A 20,808-nucleotide genomic window follows, 5' to 3' on the forward strand; every position below is an offset into this window, starting at 1 on the left:
GACTACCCAAGAATACTACAGACAAAGTTTGGTGATCATCTGTAGAAGAAGATGTTTAAAGGTCTTTCTATTTTTAGCTTTAGCTGCCCCTTAAAGGAATCAATCACATTAATATGAGCAAACTTCATATAAGACTACCAAAGAATGCTACAGACAAAGTTTGGTGATCATCCATTAATTACATGCAGTTCTGTAGAAGAAGACGTTTAAAGGTTTTTCTATTTTAGCCCTAGCTAGAGACCCCTAAAGGGGGCCAATCAAATTAATATCAGCAAATTTGATAAAAGACTACCTAAGAATGCTATGTACACATAAAGTTTGGTGATTATCGATCCATTAGTTCTCTAGAAATGCATGTAGATGTTTAAAGGTATTTCTATTTTTAGCTTTAGCGGTCCCTAAAAGGGGCCAATCAAATTAATATGAACAAACTTAGTATACAAGTCTACCCAAGAATAATACAGACAAAAGTTTGGTGATCATCCATCTATTAGTTCTCTGTAGAAGATGTTTAAAGTTTTTTTCTATTTTTAGCCCTAGAGACCCCTAAAAGGGGCCAATCAGTTTAATATGAACAAACTTGATAAAAGACTACCCAAGAATGCTACAGACAAAGTTTGGTGATCATTCATCAATTTGTTCTGTAGTAGATGTTTAAAGGTTTTTCTATTTTTTGCTCTGTTGACCCCTAAAAGGGGCCAATCGAATGGACATGAGCAAATTCAAGTGTGACTGTCACAAGGATGCTACAGACCAAATTTGAAGTAAATCTGCCGTTCAGTTTCAGAAAAGAACACGATTGTTGACACATGACGACGGACACCGGAGCATCCCCCTTTTATACTAATAGCTCACCCTGAACCTTCGGTTCTGGTGAGCTTATAAGGAAGGCTGGTGTTTTTAAACTTCTACGGATAATTTTCACCGTGACATTTGCATGTGCTGCTTGACAACTGTATAGTTGCCCTGTTCCTCATATCTGCGTCTTGCAGGTCGTTCGGGATAATCAATTCCAATACATATTGTTAACTTGTTAAGGATATAACATCGCTCATGAATAGATTGGAAAAACCGAAGGGATTCCCTTTTCTGCACAACAGCAAGAGGTGCTATGTGGCAGTTGTAAAGATGTTGCCCCATAAGCCTATATACAATGTAATGTCAGCGTTGTTACATTCCACTGGTCATTTGAAATACTCTAGTTGAGGAGTGACTGATCAAGCGCTATTCTATTGACTGATGAACTTTAAATAATTTTCGTCATATCCCAAAAATTGATTATGGACTGTTCTAAAATGGAAACTGGGCACCACATGAGAAATTCAGTAGATACACTTACAATTTATCAAAAGGATAGCATAAGCAAATGTTGGTCATTATAAATAAATAACAAATACAGATCTTTCAACTCTCATTTATTCTAGCTTTCGTTTTAAAATTGAAGATAGGTAAAACAGTTTTTAAAATGAACTTACAAACACAATTATTGTTTGATTCCAATTGTTATTAGTCATTGTCCATTTCTATTTCACTCTATTTCTATAAATTAAAATACATAAAATCGGGGAACTATTTTTTTTCTAATATTTCAACTATTTACATATAAACTAACAGAATATAATTATCAAGTTTGTACTTTCTTTTTCTTTTCTTAAAAAAAACCAAGACAATTTAATATTATCTATGACTAAAATAAATCTTTTTTCAATTAAAATGGAACTTTGGTTAACATCGTTTAGTAAATACAAATCCAATTGAAATGCTAACATAAAAACTACAAATATAAAAATGTACAAAAAGTAAGAACACAAAATGACAGCACATTATTAAGACAATAGGTACACATTAATTATTATAAATCATTTAATGGTGAAAAAAGTATTAGTTTATTTACAAAGTCACAACCTTTTGAATGAGATATGTAGACCTCAAGTTTGGAAGTCATATATAATTATTTTTTGGCGTCTGTTATCCAAGAATCATCTCTTGTCCCTCTTTTTTCTTTCACAGCCTGGCATAATGTAAAGTGCATTCACTGCACTTCGTGTTGTAAGGTTCTGACCATGTTACAATCAATAATGTTGCAGAACAACCTTAAGCCATGCCAAGGTAGAAAAAGTTGGGACAAGATATGGGTATTAATACTGACAGAATATTTAGTCTGGTAAAATACTCACATCAAATACTCAAATATATTAAAAGAAAATACGATTATACACTATTTACTTTAAGTTTAATGTTACACTTTAATAGAGTAGATTCTACAATTGTTATTTTTTTCTGCAAATTTCTATTTCATTTAGATAGATGTGTAACATGTATGTTTGTATTTGTCAAAGCCTTGGACAAGACACACTATAGCTAAGATTGAAATAATATGTGTCTAACTGCTTACATGTCAAATCTAGCTCCACTAGTTGATATAAATTATATGACCTTAAAATGAGATGATGTAAAGTATATATGTGTGCACACTGTACCAGACTGGATATTCTATTAAGGTCACTTTGGTTTTCTAGTCTACAAGTTGTACAAAATATAGATTCTAAGTGCTGGTTGCATATACAACCTTGTTGAAATAGTCTTGATGAAAGAAATAACAAGTCATTTTAACTTGAAATACAACCCAAAAGTGAGAGAGAACTGTGATTGTAATTACAACATCAAGTGTAGGAGAGAGATCAGTAAATATATTAAATATATAGAGGATATTGAATGAGTGTAAGTTCAATACTGAATTTATTGCACGAGTTGAATAAAATTATATTATGCGAGCCTCTGGCGAGCATAATATTATTTTATTCCACGAGTGCAATAAATTAAGTAATGAAGTTACACGAATTTAATATTCTATTTATCACATACCCAAAATAAAGACCGTTTAAGGTAAAATAAGAGTCATTTTTCATTGACGCTTCTATAGTATAACGCTAACATACACTATGTTTGAATAACGCTAATGACTTCACGTCAAAATATATGCACGGCCGTGCAATACCATATTTACGGAGTCGCAAAATCGGCACAGGTGTGTAATAAAACAAGATACTGTCAAAAATAACTATTTCAAATAGAAATACAACCTTAAAGTGAGAAAAATATCAGTAATTGTAATGTAAATCATTATAATAGGAAATATTAGCAAATTTACTAGAAATACAACCTTACAGTGAGAATTTGGATTGAAATTCATTTGAATGTGATTTATATGTAACTTAACTAGAAATACAACCTTACAGTCAGAAAAATATCAGAAATTGTAATGAAATTTATTAGAACGGAAAATATCAGTAATTTAACTAGATATTCAACCTTACAGTGAGAAAAAATTATAAGTAATTGTAATGAAAATCATTGGTCATTTAGCTAGAAATAGAACAATAATCAACTTACTAATTGTTGTGAAATGTATACAGATGCTAAAGAAAAGTGATTTGATTTGAAATACACTGTCAAGGTGGGAAAATCTGTGAGTTTTAAGTAAAATAATGCCTAAAAGTGTGAAATATCAGTGGTTAAACATTTAATACAGTGGTTAATAATTAGGGAAATCAGAAATGATTACAGTGCTATACTATCAATACAAGTGATCAACATCCTATACATCATTATGTTAAGGAAGTCAAACATATCCCAAAACAAAATACAGCACCAAATTATTTTTTTATTTAGATGTATATTACATATATTACAATGATTTCAGGTCTATCAAAATAATAATACATGTACATATAACTTCACCTTCATATTAAGGATATTTCTATGAAAAGTTATTTATAATGTTGCTGATAAAGAAGTTTTGGTCCAAAATAGCTTACATTAACTCTTTTTTTTTTTAAATGTTTGTTAAAACTTTGTGGTGAATGAAGAATCACTTGATCAGGATATTTATTCTCTCAAGCATCAAATACATGTTGTTAAAACAGCTAATTCACTTATAAGGAATATTCACTATTAAAACTACTTTCAGTCAGTGCCATCAGTGGTCTTAATAGAGAGAATTTACCGTATAATCAATAAAATAGAAATTGATTGCTGTTTAGTCAAAACAGTATTTAACATATTTTTCATTTTAGTTTTTATATACATGTATATATATTTTTTCACCTTTCTTTACAAAAATGCACCATTTTATAATAGCTTGACAACTTTTCACTACCAGAAATTTCGTTGAAACAATTATTTTAAGTACTTTAAGCTATGTAACACAACATTACATGGGAGCATGATACTGATGACAATGAAAAATAAAGATGAAAAGTATTATGCAAAAAGACTTAACAAATTCTAAGCTTTTCATTTATTGGGATGACAAAATAGTATATATGCTTTGTTACTTATATATTACTTATATACAATTACAACAATGATGGGGTAATTACAAGTATCTTTTTCAGCATTGGGAAGCTCCTCAAAAAGGCCTTTAAAATCAATGTATTATCATTGTTATCTTTTTTATCATTTCAAGTTTACTTCTAAATGAAATTTCCTAAACATGGAAATACAATGTACATGAAACCTATGACTTCAGGATTGGTAACGAGTTTAGAAAAACCAAAAATACTTTCAATTATAAATATTTCTTGTATCCTACATACAGTAGAGGCTGTTCTGAAGTACTTTAAGCTTAAAAAACATTAGTGGATAATATAAAAATATATTTCAAAATAAACCATTAGATTATTTTATGCTCTTATGCCAAAATGGCATCATTCTCCCATATCTTTTACTTTGATTACTTGTTCAACATATCATAAAAACATAAAAAGGTAACAGATAAAAAATTAAAAACTGCAGTCTCAACTCTAAATATTTCTACTTCCTATCTATCTAGAATAAAATTTCAAAGACTTTAACAAAGTGTAAAATATAACATCTTAAATAGCTTGAAGATTTCATAAAAAGAAAATGGAAAACAACCTTGGATGTCTTCACAACCATATTCTATTCGATGGAATGAAAAAGAAGTAATTTTTAAATGCAAGAGATACCAAATGTAATTAAAAGATCTCAGTAAAACAATATCTTAACAACCCATACCTTAATATACTCTACAATGATTATATAAATTATGATAAATTTAGATGGAGGTATTTTCTTCTGTTTTTTTTGTCCAGTAACTGATGTTTTTGGAGGCAATAATGTCTAGTGAATATGTTTTACGAATTTTACTGAACTGTATAAAATCCAGAAATATGTTGTATTTCCTTTGAATATTAAGTCAACACATTTTAATTCTATTTCTTATCCTTCAGTCTTTGTAAGTATAAGTAAGTAAAACAAGTACATTAAAGTATGGTTTGAGATATATGTCTGACACAATTAAGTACCCACATATCACAACCATAGACAATACAATAAAGACAAATTATGACATTATGTTTGATATTCAACAATAAATGATTGACTGAGGAAATTTATGTACATTTCTTTCAATGGAATATGACATAAAAGTACACAAAAACATGATATGAAATATTTACAGAATTAAAACTGTACAATGAAATCATATATTACAATGCAGTTAGCACATTATTAATACTGGCCACTTACCTATGGCACATCAAACAGTATCCTTACTTTATAAAACAAAATTTATTCACACTCATTTTACTTTTAAAATATACTTTGAAACTCATTTTCTGTCATACAGAATAAAGTAATCATAACAAACTTAAATAATAAAAACAAAGAAATAAAACAATGAAATGCAAAGTCAGGTATATTATTCGGTGTTGGTCCCAAATTTGGCTGATTTAGAACAAGGGTCTGTATCAACATCCTCCTCTCGTCCTGTTGATATATCAGGTAAACTCCCTAACAGGGGGCGGGTCGATGATTCCAAATTTTTAATTATTACACAAAGGGGCAGGGTATTTAATATTTGGGACACTTTTGGTTTTACCATTGTTTTTACACTCATTGTTGGAGTCAATTATTGGATCAGAAGACTGACACTTTGTATATCTATTGGAGTTAAGGGAGCAAAATAAACAAGAGGGCCATGATGGCTTGGATCGCTCACCTGACACAACCGCATCCAAGCAATGTCTTAGACAAGCATCATGGCCAAGTTTGATGACAACTGAGTCAAACATGTGACCTCTAGTGTGTTAAAAAGGTTTTTCCATATTTGGGCAATGTGACCTATTTTTTGACCGGACACGACCCATATTCAAACTTGACCTAGAAATCATCAACCTTCCTGACCAATTTCCAGGAAATTTGGATCAAAACTGCAGCCACTAGAGTGTTAAAAAGATTTTTCTATTTTTAGCTCCTGTTACCTAGTTTTTGACCGGACATGACCAATCTTCGCACTTGACCCAGAAATCATCAAAACAACCTATCTGACAAATTTCCAGAATATTTGGTCAAAACTGCAGCCACTAGAGTGTTTACAAGCTTTTTCTATTTTTAGCTCCTGTGACCTAGATTTTGACCGGAGATGACCCATCTTCGAACTTGACCTAGAAATCATCAAAACGATCTTCCTGACAAATTTCCAGAATATTTAAATCAAAACTGTAGCCACTAGAGTGTTAACAAGCTTTTTCTATTTTTAGCTCCTGTGACCTAGTTTTTGACCGGAGATAACCCATTTTCAAACATGACCTAGAAATCATCAAAACAACCTTCCTGACAAGTTTCCAGAATATTTGGATGAAAACTGCAGCCCCTAGAGTGTTAACAAACTTTTTCTATTTTTTTCTCCTGTTACCTAGTTTTTGATCGGACATGACCCATCTTCAAACTTGACTTAGATATCATCAAAACAACCTTCTTGACAAATTTCCAGAATATTTAGATGAAAACTGCAGCCACTAGAGTGTTAACAAGCTTTTTTTATTTTTAGCTCCTGTGACCTAGTTTTTGACCTGAGATGACCCATCTTCGAACTTGATCTAGAAATCATCAAAACAACCTTCCTGACAAATTTCCAGAATGTTTAGATGAAAACTGCAACCATTAGAGGGTTAACAAGCTTTTTCTATTTTTAGCTCCTGTGACCTAGTTTTTGACCGGACATGACCCATCTTCGAACTAATAGAAATCATCAAAACAACTTTCCTGACAAATTTCCAGAATATTTGGATGAAAACTGCAGCCACTAGAACAAGCTTTTTCTATTTTTAGCTCCTGTGACCTAGTTTTTGACCCGAGATGACCCATCTTTGAACTTGACCTAGAAATCATCAAAACAACCTTCCTGACAAATTTCCAGAATATTTAGATGAAAACTTGGGCCATTAGAGTGTTAACAAGATTTTTCTATTTTTAGCTCCTGTGACCTAACTTTTGACCGGAGATGACCCATCTTCGACCTTGCCCTAGAAATCGTCAACACAACCTTCCTGACAAATTTCCAGAATATTTGGATGAAAACTGCAGCCTCTAGAGTGTTAACAAACTTTTTCTATTTTTAGCTCCTGTGACCTAGTTTTTGACCGGAGATGACCCATCTTCAAACATGACCTAGATATCATCAAAACAACCTTCCTGACAAATTTCCAGAATATTTGGATAAAAACTGCAGCCACTAGAGTGTTAACAAGCTTTTTCTATTTTTAGCTCCTGTGACCTAGTTTTTGACCGGACATGACGCATCTTCAAACTTGACTTAGATATCATCAAAACAGCCTTCTTGACAAATTTCCAGAATATTTGGATGAAAACTGCAGCCTCTAGAGTGTTAACAAGCTTTTTCTATTTTTAGCTCCTGTGACTTAGTTTTTGACCTGAGATGACCCAACTTCAAACTTGATCTAGAAATCATCAAATCAACCTTCCTGACAAATTTCCAGAATGTTTAGATGAAAACTGCAACCATTAGAGTGTTAAAAAGCTTTTTCTATTTTAGCTCCTGTGACCTAGTTTTTGACCGGGTATGACCCATCTTCGAACTAATAGAAATCATCAAAACAACTTTCCTGACAAATTTCCAGAATATTTGGATGAAAACTGCAGCCACTAGAGTGTAAACAAGCCTTTTCTATTTTTAGCTCCTGTTACCCAGTTTTTGACCGGGTATGACCCATCTTCGACCTTGACCTATAAATCATCAAAACAACCTTCCTGACAAATTTCCAGAATATTTGGATGAAAACTGCAGCCACTAGTGTGTAAACAAGCTTTTTCTATTTTTAGCTCCTGTGACCTAGTTTTTGACCGGAGATGACCAATCTTTGAACTTGACCTAGAAATCATCAAAACAACCTTCCTGACAATTTCCAGAATATTTAGATGAAAACTGCGGCCATTAGAGTGTTAACAAGATTTTTCTATTTTTAGCTCCTGTGACCTAACTTTTGACCGGAGATGACCCATCTTCGACCTTGCCCTAGAAATCGTCAACACAACCTTCCTGACAAATTTCCAGAATATTTGGATGAAAACTGCAGCCTCTAGAGTGTTAACAAACTTTTTCTATTTTTAGCTCCTGTGACCTAGTTTTTGACCGGAGATGACCCATCTTCAAACATGACCTAGATATCATCAAAACAACCTTCCTGACAAATTTCCAGAATATTTGGATAAAAACTGCAGCCACTAGAGTGTTAACAAGCTTTTTCTATTTTTAGCTCCTGTGACCTAGTTTTTGACCGGACATGACGCATCTTCAAACTTGACTTAGATATCATCAAAACAGCCTTCTTGACAAATTTCCAGAATATTTGGATGAAAACTGCAGCCTCTAGAGTGTTAACAAGCTTTTTCTATTTTTAGCTCCTGTGACTTAGTTTTTGACCTGAGATGACCCAACTTCAAACTTGATCTAGAAATCATCAAATCAACCTTCCTGACAAATTTCCAGAATGTTTAGATGAAAACTGCAACCATTAGAGTGTTAAAAAGCTTTTTCTATTTTTAGCTCCTGTGACCTAGTTTTTGACCGGGTATGACCCATCTTCGAACTAATAGAAATCATCAAAACAACTTTCCTGACAAATTTCCAGAATATTTGGATGAAAACTGCAGCCACTAGAGTGTAAACAAGCCTTTTCTATTTTTAGTTCCTGTGACCCAGTTTTTGACCGGGTATGACCCATCTTCGACCTTGACCTATAAATCATCAAAACAACCTTCCTGACAAATTTCCAGAATATTTGGATGAAAACTGCAGCCACTAGTGTGTAAACAAGCTTTTTCTATTTTTAGCTCCTGTGACCTAGTTTTTGACCGGAGATGACCAATCTTCGAACTTGACCTAGATATCATCATAACAACCTTCCTGACAAATTTCCAGAATATTTGGATGGAAACTGCAGCCACTAGAGTGTTAACAAGCTTTTTCTATTTTTAGCTCCTGTGACCTAGTTTTTGACCGGAGATGACCCATCTTCGAACTTGACCTAGATATCATCAAAACAACCTTCCTGACAAATTTCCAGAATATTTGAATAAAAACTGCGGCCACTAGAGTGTTAACAAGCTTTTTCTATTTTTAGCTCCTGTGACCTAGTTTTTGACCGGAGATGACCCATCTTCAGACTTGACCTAGATATCATCAAAACAACCTTCCTGACAAATTTCCAAAATATTTGGATGAAAACTGCAGCCTCTAGAGTGTTAACAATCTTTTTCTATTTTTAGCTCCTGTGACCTAGTTTTTGACCGGAGATGACCCATCTTCGAACTTGACCTAGAAATCATCAAAACAACCTTCCTGACAAATTTCCAGAATATTTGGTTCTTTATGCAGCCACTAGAGTGTTAACAAGCTTTTTCTATTTTTAGCTCCTGTGACCTAGTTTTTGACCCGAGATAACCCATCTTCGAACCCGATCTGCATTTCATTGAGACAAAGTTTGATGATGATATAATCAAAACTGTGACTGCTAGACTGTTAACAACCCAATTGTTGACGACGCACGACGACGGACGCTGGACATAGCCCCATAACTATACCTCACCTTTACCACTTCGTGGTCAGGTGAGCTAAAAAAATCAGTGAAACATATGAAGAATAAAACTTACATGTTTGGATGCATTTATATTTGAAAACACCTCGTTCAGACTTATTTGTTTCCCAATTAAATGTCAGTACCAACAGTCAGAACAAATATTGTTTTAGGTAAATTGTGCAATCTCTAAACTACTTTGATATAATGATATAGTTGATGCTCCAACTAAATTTTATCAAGAGCATCATTCAGGCATCATTTCGCGAGGATGAGGTGAAACTGGGGCTTGAAATTAGAGACTGGTTTTAATATGAAAATACGATTCGTCCAAGACAGTTTTCATGTTTGGATGAGCACAATAGCTATTCCAAGAGTTATTCATGGTTTAGCTGAGTTAAAATCATAAACTTTAAATTAACCTGACGTCACAAATGATTTAGATGAGCATATGATTTACATATAATTAACTTTATTTATGAAATAGTACGTTAATTTTTAACAAATTGATCTCAAATATTCCCGAATCTAGTTTCATCATTTTGTTGCGAGTGTCCATTTTTAGGTAGATCTAGGTGGGCATTTCTTTATACCTAAAATTATATTCATAATGCAATTTCCTGTCACGGCCCACTTGCTTTCAAATGTGCATACTATAGGCAACTTCCGCATGCAACTCAGAATTTGAAATATGCATTTATTTTTCTACATTCTCTTTCCAGAACCTCTGTGGTTGAATGGTTGAGTCGCTTGATCCTGTTTTGAATTGTATTTAATATTACATTATCTATTTTAATAGCACTTGTTAGTGAAACAAGCTCTTTTATTTATATCAATCAATTGTGGACCCGTTTTCCAGACCTGGTGTCATATGACGAAGCCTGTTACATTTAGTTAGGGTTCTAACTTTAATTATGTCAAATTCTCTTTTCCCTTCGGTACGTGTACGTCGTTGAGAAGCCACAGGGCATCGGCAGAAGATTTGGAGACTGGGGACGGCGAAATAGATCGAAACTTGTACTGCGGACCAGCTGTCGATGTCCTGACTAAAGTTGAGGGGAATGGCCCTACAAAGTAGCCTTCAGGTCGACGAGGATGGTGTGCTAAGGTGCGTGAGCCTTTAGCACGGTTAAACGGCTTGAACGGCAAGCCTTTTGCTGGCACCAACAGCCCTTTTCAGGGCTACCCTTTCATATTGTCTCAGGTTACTGTACATTTAGGTTCTCATTGACCGCCGTACAGTGACCTACTTTTGGCTCAAAATTCATATCTTTGGCTAATACTCCGTGGAAATTGCATGGAGGTAAATTATCACCACTTTGTGCTTCAAAATTAACTCTTTAAGAGCATGACTGGTGACATGTCCGGGGTCCGTACTCGACAGCGAAAGCTGCATTTTGTGCCCTTACGGGCGGATGGACCCTCATTAAGCATAAACTATATACATACATAATTCTGTCAATCAAGGCAACTGGTCATTCTGAGGATTTATTACCGCTAATGAACAGACTGAATAAACCGAAGTACAGTTCCAAAATGGAAGCTGGGTACCACATGAGAAATTCATTAGGCAAACTTAAAAGTTATCAAAAGGATAGCATAAGCAAATGTTGGTCATTATAAATGAATAACCAATACAGATCTTTCAACTCTCATTTATTCTAGCTTTCGTTTTAAATTGAAGAAAAGTAAAACAGTTTTTAAGATGAACTTACAAACACAATTATTGTTTGATTCAAACAGTCATTAGTCATTGTCCATTTCTTTTTCACTCTTTTTCTAAAAATTAAAATACATAAAATCGGGGAACTATTTTTTTTTCTTATATTTCAACTATTTACATATAAACTGACAGAAGACATCAAGTTTGTACTTTCTTTTTCTTTTCTTAAAAAAACCAAGACAATATTATCTATGACTAAAATAAATCTTTTTCAATCAAATACAACAATTAAAATGGAACTTTGGTTAACATCGTTTAGTAAATACAAATCCAATTGAAATGCTAACATAAAAACTACAAATATAAAAATGTACAAAAAGTAAGAACACAAAATGACAGCACATTATTAAGACAATAGGTACACATTAATTATTATAAATCATTTAATGGTGAAAAAAGTATTAGTTTATTTACAAAGTCACAACCTTTTGAATGAGATATGTAGACCTCAAGTTTGGAAGTCATATATAATTATTTTTTTGGCATCTGTTATCCAAGAATCATCTCTTGTCCCTCTTTCTTCTTTCACAGCCTGGCATAATGTAAAGTGCATTCACTGCACTTCGTGTTGTAAGGTTCTGACCATGTTACAATCATTAATGTTGCAGAACAACCTTAAGCCATGCCAAGGTAGAGAAAGTTGGGACAAGATATGGGTATTAATACTGACAGAATATTTAGTCTGGTAAAATATTCACATCAAATACTCAAATATATTAAAAGAAAATACGATTATACACTATTTACTTTAACTTTGATGTTACATTTTAAAAGAGTAGATTCTACACTGGTTATTTTTTTCTGCAAATTTTCTATTTCATTTAGATAGATGTGTAACATGTATGTTTGTATTTGTAATAGCCTTGGACAAGACACATTATAGCTAAGATTGGAATAATATGTGTCTAATTGCTTACATGTCAAATCTAGCTCCACCAGTTGACATAAATTATATGTCCCTAAAGTGAGATGATGTAAAGTATGTATGTGTGCACAGTGTACCAGACTGGATATTCTATTAAGGTCACTTTGGTTTTCTAGTCTACAAGTTGTACAAAATATAGATTCTAAGTGCTGGTTGCATATACAACCTTGTTAAAATAAAATCTTGATGAAAGAAATAACAAGTCATTTTAACTTGAAAAACAACCCAAAAGTGAGAGAGAACTGTGATTGTAATTACAACATCAAGTGTAGGAGAGAGATCAGTAAATATATTAAATATAACAAGATACTGTCAAAAATAATTATTTCAAATAGAAATACAACCTTAAAGTAAGAAAAATATCAGTAATTGTAATGTAAATCATTATAATAGGAAATATTAGCAAATTTACTAGAAATACAACCTTACAGTCAGAAAAATATGAAATTCATTAGAATGGAAAATATCAGTAATTTAACTAGATATTCAACCTTACAGTGAGAAAAAATTATAAGTAATTGTAATGAAAATCATTAGTCATTTAGCTAGAAATAGAACGATAACTTACTAATTGTTGTGAAATGTATTCAGATGCTAAAGAAAAGTGATTTGATTTGAAATACACTGTCAAGGTGGGAAAATCAGTGAGTATTAAGTAAAATAATGCCTAAAAGTGTGAAATACCAGTGGTTAAACATTTAATACAGTGGTTAATAATTAGGGAAATCAGAAATGATTACAGTCTATCAATACAAGTGATCAACATCCTATACATCATTATGTTAGGGAAGTCAAACATATCCCAAAAGAAAATACAGCACCAAACTAATTTTTTTATGGATGTATATTACATATATTACAATGATTTCAGGTCTATCAAAATAATAATACATGTACATATAACTTCACCTTCATATATTAAGGATATTTCTATGAAAATTTATTAATAATGTTGCTGATAAAGAAGTTTTGGTCCAAAATAGCTTACATTAACATTTTTTTTTTTTAAATGTTTGTTAAAACTTTGTGGTGAATGAAGAATCACTTGATCAGGATATTTATTCTCTCAAGCATCAAATACATGTTGTTAAAACGGCTAATTCACTATTAAGGCATATTTACTATTAAGACCACTTTCAATCAGTGCCATCAGTGGTCTTAATAGAGAGAATTCACCATATAATCAATAAAATAGAAACTGATTGCTTATTAGTCAAAATAGAATTTTACCTAATTTTCAATTTAGTTCTTATATACATGTATATATTTTCTTAACCTTTCTTTACAAAAAATTGCACCATTTTATAATAGCTTGACAAATTTTCACTACCAGAAATTTCGTTGAAACAATTATTTTAAGTACTTTAAACTATGTAACACAACATTACATCTGAGCATGATACTAATAGTATGGCATGATGACAATGAAAAATAAAGATGAAAAGTATTATGCAAAAAGACTTAACAAATTCTAAGCTTTTCATTTATTGGGATGACAAAATAGTATATATGCTTTGTTACTTATATATTACTTATATACAATTAGAACAATGATTGGGTAATTACAAGTATCTTTTTCAGCATTGGGAAGCTCCTCAAAAAGGCCTTTAAAATCAATGTATTATCATTATTTTCTTTTTTATCATTTCAAGTTTACTTCTAAATGAAATTTCCTAAACATGGAAATACAATGTACATGAAACCTATGACTTCAGGATTGGTAATGAGTTTAGAAAAACCAAAAATACTTTCAATTATAAATATTTCTTGTATGACATGACAGGCATCTTTTCATTAGTTAGTTTAGTTACTTATGAAGTTATTAAATACAACACATTATCCTACATACAGTAGAGGCTGTTCTGAAGTACTTTAAGCTTAAAAAACATTAGTGGATAATATAAAAATATATTTCAAAATAAACCATTAGATTATTTTATGTTCTTATGCTCTTGTTTTCAATTCAATAATTATGCCAACATAGCATCATTCTCCATTTTACCATATCTTTTACTTTGATTACTTGTTCAACATATCATAAAAACATAAAAAAGGTAACAGATAAAAACTTAAAAAATGCAGCCTCAACTCTAAATATTTCTACTTCCTATCTATCTAGAATAAAATTTCAAAGACTTTAACAAAGTGTAAAATATAACATCTTAAATAGCTTGAAGATTTCATAAAAAGAAAATGGAAAACAACCTTGGATGTTTTCACAACCATATTCTATTCGATGGAATGAAAAAGAAGTAATTTTTAAATGCAAGAGATACCAAATTTAATTAAAAGATCTCAGTAAAACAATATCTTAACAATCCATACCTTAATATGCTCTACAATGATTATTATAAATTATGATAAATTTAGATGGAGGTATTTTCTTCTGTTGTTTTTTTGTTCAGTAACTGATATTTTTAAAGGCAATAATGTCTAGTGAATATGTTTTACGAATTTTACTGAACTGTATAAAATTCAAAATTATGTTGTCTCTCATTTTCATATTTCTTTCTATTTCTTATCCTTCAGTCTTTGTAAGTATAAGTAAGTAAAACAAGTACATTAAGGTATGGTTTGAGATATTTAGTCTGACACAATTCTGTACCCCACATATCACAACCATAGACAATACAATAAAGACAAATTATGACATTATGTTTGATATTCAACAATAAATGATTGACTGAGGAAATTTATGTACATTTCTATCAATGGAATATGACATAAAAATACACAAAAACATGATATAAAATATTTACAGAATTAAAACTGTACAATGAAATCATATATTTCAATGCAGTTAGCACATAATTAATACTGGCCACTTACCTATGGCACATCAAACAGTATCCTTACTAAATTAATCGTCTTTATAAAACAAAATTTATTCACTTTTAAAATATACATTGAAACTCATTTCCTGTCATACAGAATAAAGTAATCGTAACAAATTTAAATAATAAAAACAAAGAAATAAAACAATGAAAATGCAAAGTCAGGTATATTATTCGATGTTGGTCCCAAATTTGGCTGATTTAGAACAAGGGTCTGTATCAACATCCTCCTCTCGTCCTGTTGATATATCAGGTAAACTCCCTAACAACGGGTGGGTCGATGAGTCCAAATTTTCATTATTACACAAGTGGGCAGGGTATTTTAGATTTGGAACACTTTTTGTTTTACCATTGTTTTTACACTCATTGTTGGAGTCAATTATCTCCTCAGAAGTACAAATTGGCTCACCTACAACATGAATACCATTTTTGTCTTTTGTATTCTGATACATAGAAAGTAACTCATTCAGTTTGTTTCTATCTTTTTCTGTATGACAACTGTTATTACTAGTTGAAAGAGTTTTCTTCTCTCCTTCCTGTAATACTGCATAGTTTATTTTTCCTTCTTCATTGTCAGAGTGAAACTCTGAGTTAAGTTTCAGGTTTGAATCTGTTGACAGAAATGACAGCCGATCTTTACTGACAGCATCTTGGTGGTTGTCTTTATGACAGTCATCCTCCGAGTTGTCTGACCCTGATGAGTAACGCCGTTTCTCATTTGACACCTGTAAGTTGTGCTGACAATATTCAGTAACGTATTCACTATCAATAACGGAAGCATCCATGACAGACAAATCTCCAACGACCCCGCCCTCATAATGCGTTGGCATAGCAGAGTAAACATTCTGACCATTTGGAAGAAGCTTATCACTCTGGTTGCTATAGCGATTAACTCCAGTACCAGTTGTGTTACCACTGCTGACATCAGATTTGAGAAAACTGTCAAAACTTCTACGATCTGAAAATTATAAAAACAAGAACCGGTTGAACCGGGTGATGCTCCCCGAGAAGGTTCTGGACACAGGAAAGTATAAAAAAAGTGAACAAAGGGCAAAAACTCCAAAATTAGGCAAAGCAGAGTTATGGTTTTTTTTGCACTGCACTTCTATTCAATGAGATCTATCTATCTATAAAGTTTCCTGATGATATCAGAGTTATGTCCCGGGTAAAAGTCAAAGTGTAAAAATGAACAAAGAGCAATAACTCCAAAAATTAGACCAGGCTTTGTTAAGGTTCTAAAGCATTGCAATTCTATCCAATTATATCTAGCTACCTACAAAGTTTCATGTTGATATCTCTAATAGTTTTAAAGTATTGTCCAGGACAAAAGTCAAAAAGTAAAAATAAACAAAGGGCAATTACTTCAAAATAAGGCAAGGCAGAGTAATGATTCTTAAGCACTGCACTTCCACCCAATGAGACCTATCTATCTACAAAGTTTCATGTTGATATCTCATATAATTTTAGAGTAATGTCCCAGACAAAGTTCAAAGTGTCAAAATGAACAAAGGGCAATAACTCCAAAAGTAGGCAAGGCAGAGTTACGGTTCTTGTGCACTGCACACCTACTCAATGAGATCTATCTACCTACAAAGTTTCATGTTGATACCTCTTATACTTTTAGAGTTATGTCCCGGACAAAGTTCAAAGTGTAAAATAAACAAAGGGGGATAATTCAAAAATAAGGCAAGGCAGAGTTACGGTTCTTGTGCACTGCACACTTACTCAATGAGATTTATCTACCTACAAAGTTTCATGTTGATACCTCTTATACTTTTAGAGTTATGTCCCGGACAAATTTCAAAGTGTAAAATAAACAAAGAGGGATAATTCAAAAATTAGGCAAGGCAGAGTTACGGTTTTTGTGCACTGCACACCTACTCAATGAGATCTATCTACCTACAAAGTTTCATGTTGATACCTCTTATACTTTTAGAGTTAAATCCCGGACAGAGTTCAAAGTGTAAAATAAACAAAGGGGGATAATTCAAAAATAAGACAAGGCAGAGATACGGTTCTTGTGCACTGCACACCTACTCAATGAGATCTATCTACCTACAAAGTTTCATGTTGATACCTCTTATTCTTTTAGAGTTATATCCCGGACAAGAAAAGGGGACAGACGGACGGAAAGACGGACGGACGGACAAGGCGGCGCCTATATGCTCGCCCGAAATTTTTTCGGGGAGCATAAAAATGTTATCATAAAAGCAACATGATCTTGGACTTGTGTGTGTTCTGCTGAAACTGATGATACTGCTAGGGTAGAACAGCAAGAAAAGTGGGTACCCCCACAGTGCTTCAGCAATCCCCCCACCAATTGTGCTTCAGCAGAGCAAAATTTATATGATCCCAATAAAATTGCGAGTCCAAAATGGGGTGTACAGGTTTTTATTCTTATCATGGTGAGAAAAGGTCTCTATTTTAATAATAAGCAGGATAAAGACTGTATGAGGAAAATAAAGGTATAAATTAGTCATTTTAGTTTTCAACCAAAAGATACTTACTTTTAGTATTAGTGCCAGAAGTTGAGGTGGATCTCTTCCTCTTTCTACCGCTCCAGAAACGAAGGAAGTACTGTCAAATAAAGTAAATATATGTTTGTTATAAGTATCATATATTTTAAATGTGAAAAAAATATTTCAAATTCATAGAGTGACAAATTTAAAGACACAATACATGTACAATCTTACAGGAAACTTAAAGGTATATTTAACACTTTTTTTCAACAAAACCCTTTCAAAGCTAATTACCTTATGCTATTTATAAAGCAAATATGTAAATTATATGCTATTAACTTACATTTTGAGGTCCCGAGGAAGATGAAGGTGGTGATGATAAATGCCCGTTGTATCCACCAATGTTAACACGACAGCAAATAGGTAACCACTTGGCTTTGTATATTGCTCTGCGCCATTCTTTCTTCACCTTTAAATTATATACAAGTAAATCAATTGAGATATGTATCATATTTTGTATACAGTCATCTGACATAGAAAGAACAAACATACTATTCATTATTATTATATAACAATTTACTGTTGATTTGTAAACTTAAGAATCTTGGTATTACCGAATCTCTTAACCCTTACCCTGTTTGCCACAATTGAATCTACAACTCATGCAACCAGATGTGCTGTCTGATCTTGGTCTGCACTGTTTGCTATACAGTCTGTAAATTTTCCATAAAAATGATGAACAGTTTTGTTCATATTGAAAGATGGACATGTCCATTTTTGATATTCAGAGTGGTTAAAATGTTAAAAACTTGACATGTTCATTCAACAAATTAAGCATTAAGCAAACAGAACCCACCTTTCTATCCATGAAACAATGGAATATGAAGATAAAGAGTCCCTGTAGACTGTTGAGAATGGTGAAGATGTAGGCAATAGCTACCATGTCCTCATCCAAATACAGGAAACCAAATGTCCATGTTAGACCTAGTAACACCACCAACACTGCACTACCCTTCAACCATGTCCTGTATAAACCAACAGTAAAATATTCATTATTAAATCATCAAAATATTCATTATTTAATCGTTAGGTTCAAATGGTGGTAAAAAAGCCTGTCAGGAGCTAAAACCTACATAGACAAACCAAATAATTTAATGTAAAAGAACAATGATTTATCAACTGGAAGCTAAAGAGTGCACTTTGTTTAATCAAATAATTGACACATACCAGTAGTTGTTATCAAGTACAAAGATGTGCTACAATATTAGAAATATCACAATATTTCATTTTTAAGTAAACATATTTTGTACTTTTTATCATGTATACGTTTTTAAAATCTTATATTATCCATTTCTGTTAATTGACTTTTAACATGTGTAAGACACAAAACAAACATCTTCTGTTAGATAAGAAATACATCAAAGGAATATTTTAGTTTTGGAAGCTATTATTGATCAGATTCAAAATATTTTACGAATTCTTAAACAAGAGGGCCATGATGGCCCTAGATCGCTCACCTGACTTATCAAACTCATCCAAACAATTACCTAGACAAGCATTCTGACCAAGTCTCATGACAGGTGAGTAAAAAATGTGACCACTACAGTGTTAACAAGGATTATCCATATTTGAGCAGTGCGACCTAGTTTTTTACCCAGGTGACATATATTCAAACTTGACCTAGAAATCATCAAAACAAACTTTCAGACCAATTTCCAGGATACTTGGATCAAAACAGTAGCAACTAGAGTGTAAACAAGATTTTTCTATTTTTAGCTCCGGTGACCTAGTTTCACATGCGATTTCGAACTCATCCAAGCAATTACCTAGACAAGCATCCTGACCAAGTTTGATGATAATTGAGTCGAAAATGTGAACACTAGAATGTTAACACGGTTTTTCCATATTTGGGCGGTGTGACCTAGTTTTTCATCCAAGATGACCCATGTTCGAACTTGACTTAGAAATCATCAAAACAAACTTTCAGACCAATTAACAGAATATTTGGATCACAACAGTAGCCACTAGTGTTAACAAGATTTTTCTATTTTTAGCTCCTGTGACCTGGTTTTTCATCCGAGATGACCCATGTTCGATTTATTCCCAGCAATGACCTAGACAAGTTTCCTGACCAAGTTTGATGACAATTGAGTCAAAATTGTGACCACTAGAGTGTTAACAAGGTTTTTCTATTCTTAGCTCCTGTGACCTAGTTTTTCATCCGAGATAACCCATGTTCGAACTCATCCGAGCTATCACCTAGACAAGCAACTTGATCAAGTTTGATGATGATTGATGCAAAAATGTGACCGCTAGAGTGTTAACAAGGTTTTTCTATTTTAAGCTCTGGTGACCTACTTTTCATCCGAGATGACCCATGTTCGAACTCATCCGAGCTATCACCTAGACAAACATCCTGACCAAGTTTGATGATGATTAAGGCAAAATTGTGACCTCTAGAGTGTTAACATGGTTTTTCTATTTTTAGCTCCGGTGACCTAGTTTTTCATCCGAGATGACCGATGTTCGAACTCATTCGAGCTATCACCTAGACAAGCATCTTGACCAAGTTTGATGATGATTAAGGCAAAAATGTGACCGCTAGAGTGTTAACAAGGTTTTTCTATTTTTAGCTCCGTGACCTACTTTTTCATCCGAGATGACCCATGTCCAAACTTATTCGAGCTATCAACTTGATAAGCATCCTTACCAAGTTTGATGATGATTGATGCAAAAATGTGACCGCTAGAGTGTTAACAAGGTTTTTCTATTTTTAGCTCTGGTGACCTACTTTTTCATTCGGGATGACCCATGTTCGAACTCATTCGAGCTATCACCTAGACAAGCATCTTGACCAAGTTTGATGATGATTGATGCAAAAATGTGACCGCTAGAGTGTTAACAACCCTTAGGAAAAGGAAAGGCATTTAACTTGCAGTTATTTAGCATTGTTTTTCTGACCAGT

The 20,808-nt window shown here is 32.8% G+C and overlaps 1 protein-coding gene across 7 annotated transcripts in view; it reads right to left on the minus strand.

The window, feature by feature from the left end:
* Positions 1 to 11,541: 11,541 nt before the first annotated feature.
* Positions 11,542 to 20,808, minus strand: part of LOC132757820 (adhesion G protein-coupled receptor L1-like) — a 56,348-nt gene continuing 47,081 nt past the window's right edge. For all 7 annotated transcript variants that reach the window (XM_060749261.1, XM_060749262.1, XM_060749255.1 and 4 more), the window contains 4 exons: positions 18,700 to 18,868; positions 18,187 to 18,312; positions 17,892 to 17,961; positions 11,542 to 16,342 (listed from right to left, as the gene is read on the minus strand). In XM_060749261.1, coding sequence (XP_060605244.1) covers positions 15,555 to 16,342; positions 17,892 to 17,961; positions 18,187 to 18,312; positions 18,700 to 18,868 — 1,153 coding nt within the window. In that variant the 3' untranslated portion in view covers positions 11,542 to 15,554. The remainder of the gene's footprint in view (positions 16,343 to 17,891; positions 17,962 to 18,186; positions 18,313 to 18,699; positions 18,869 to 20,808) is intronic.

The sequence above is a fragment of the Ruditapes philippinarum genome, unplaced genomic scaffold (genome assembly GCF_026571515.1).
Source record: "Ruditapes philippinarum isolate M1 unplaced genomic scaffold, ASM2657151v2 ctg252_1_1_1_1, whole genome shotgun sequence".
NCBI lineage: Eukaryota > Metazoa > Mollusca > Bivalvia > Venerida > Veneridae > Ruditapes > Ruditapes philippinarum.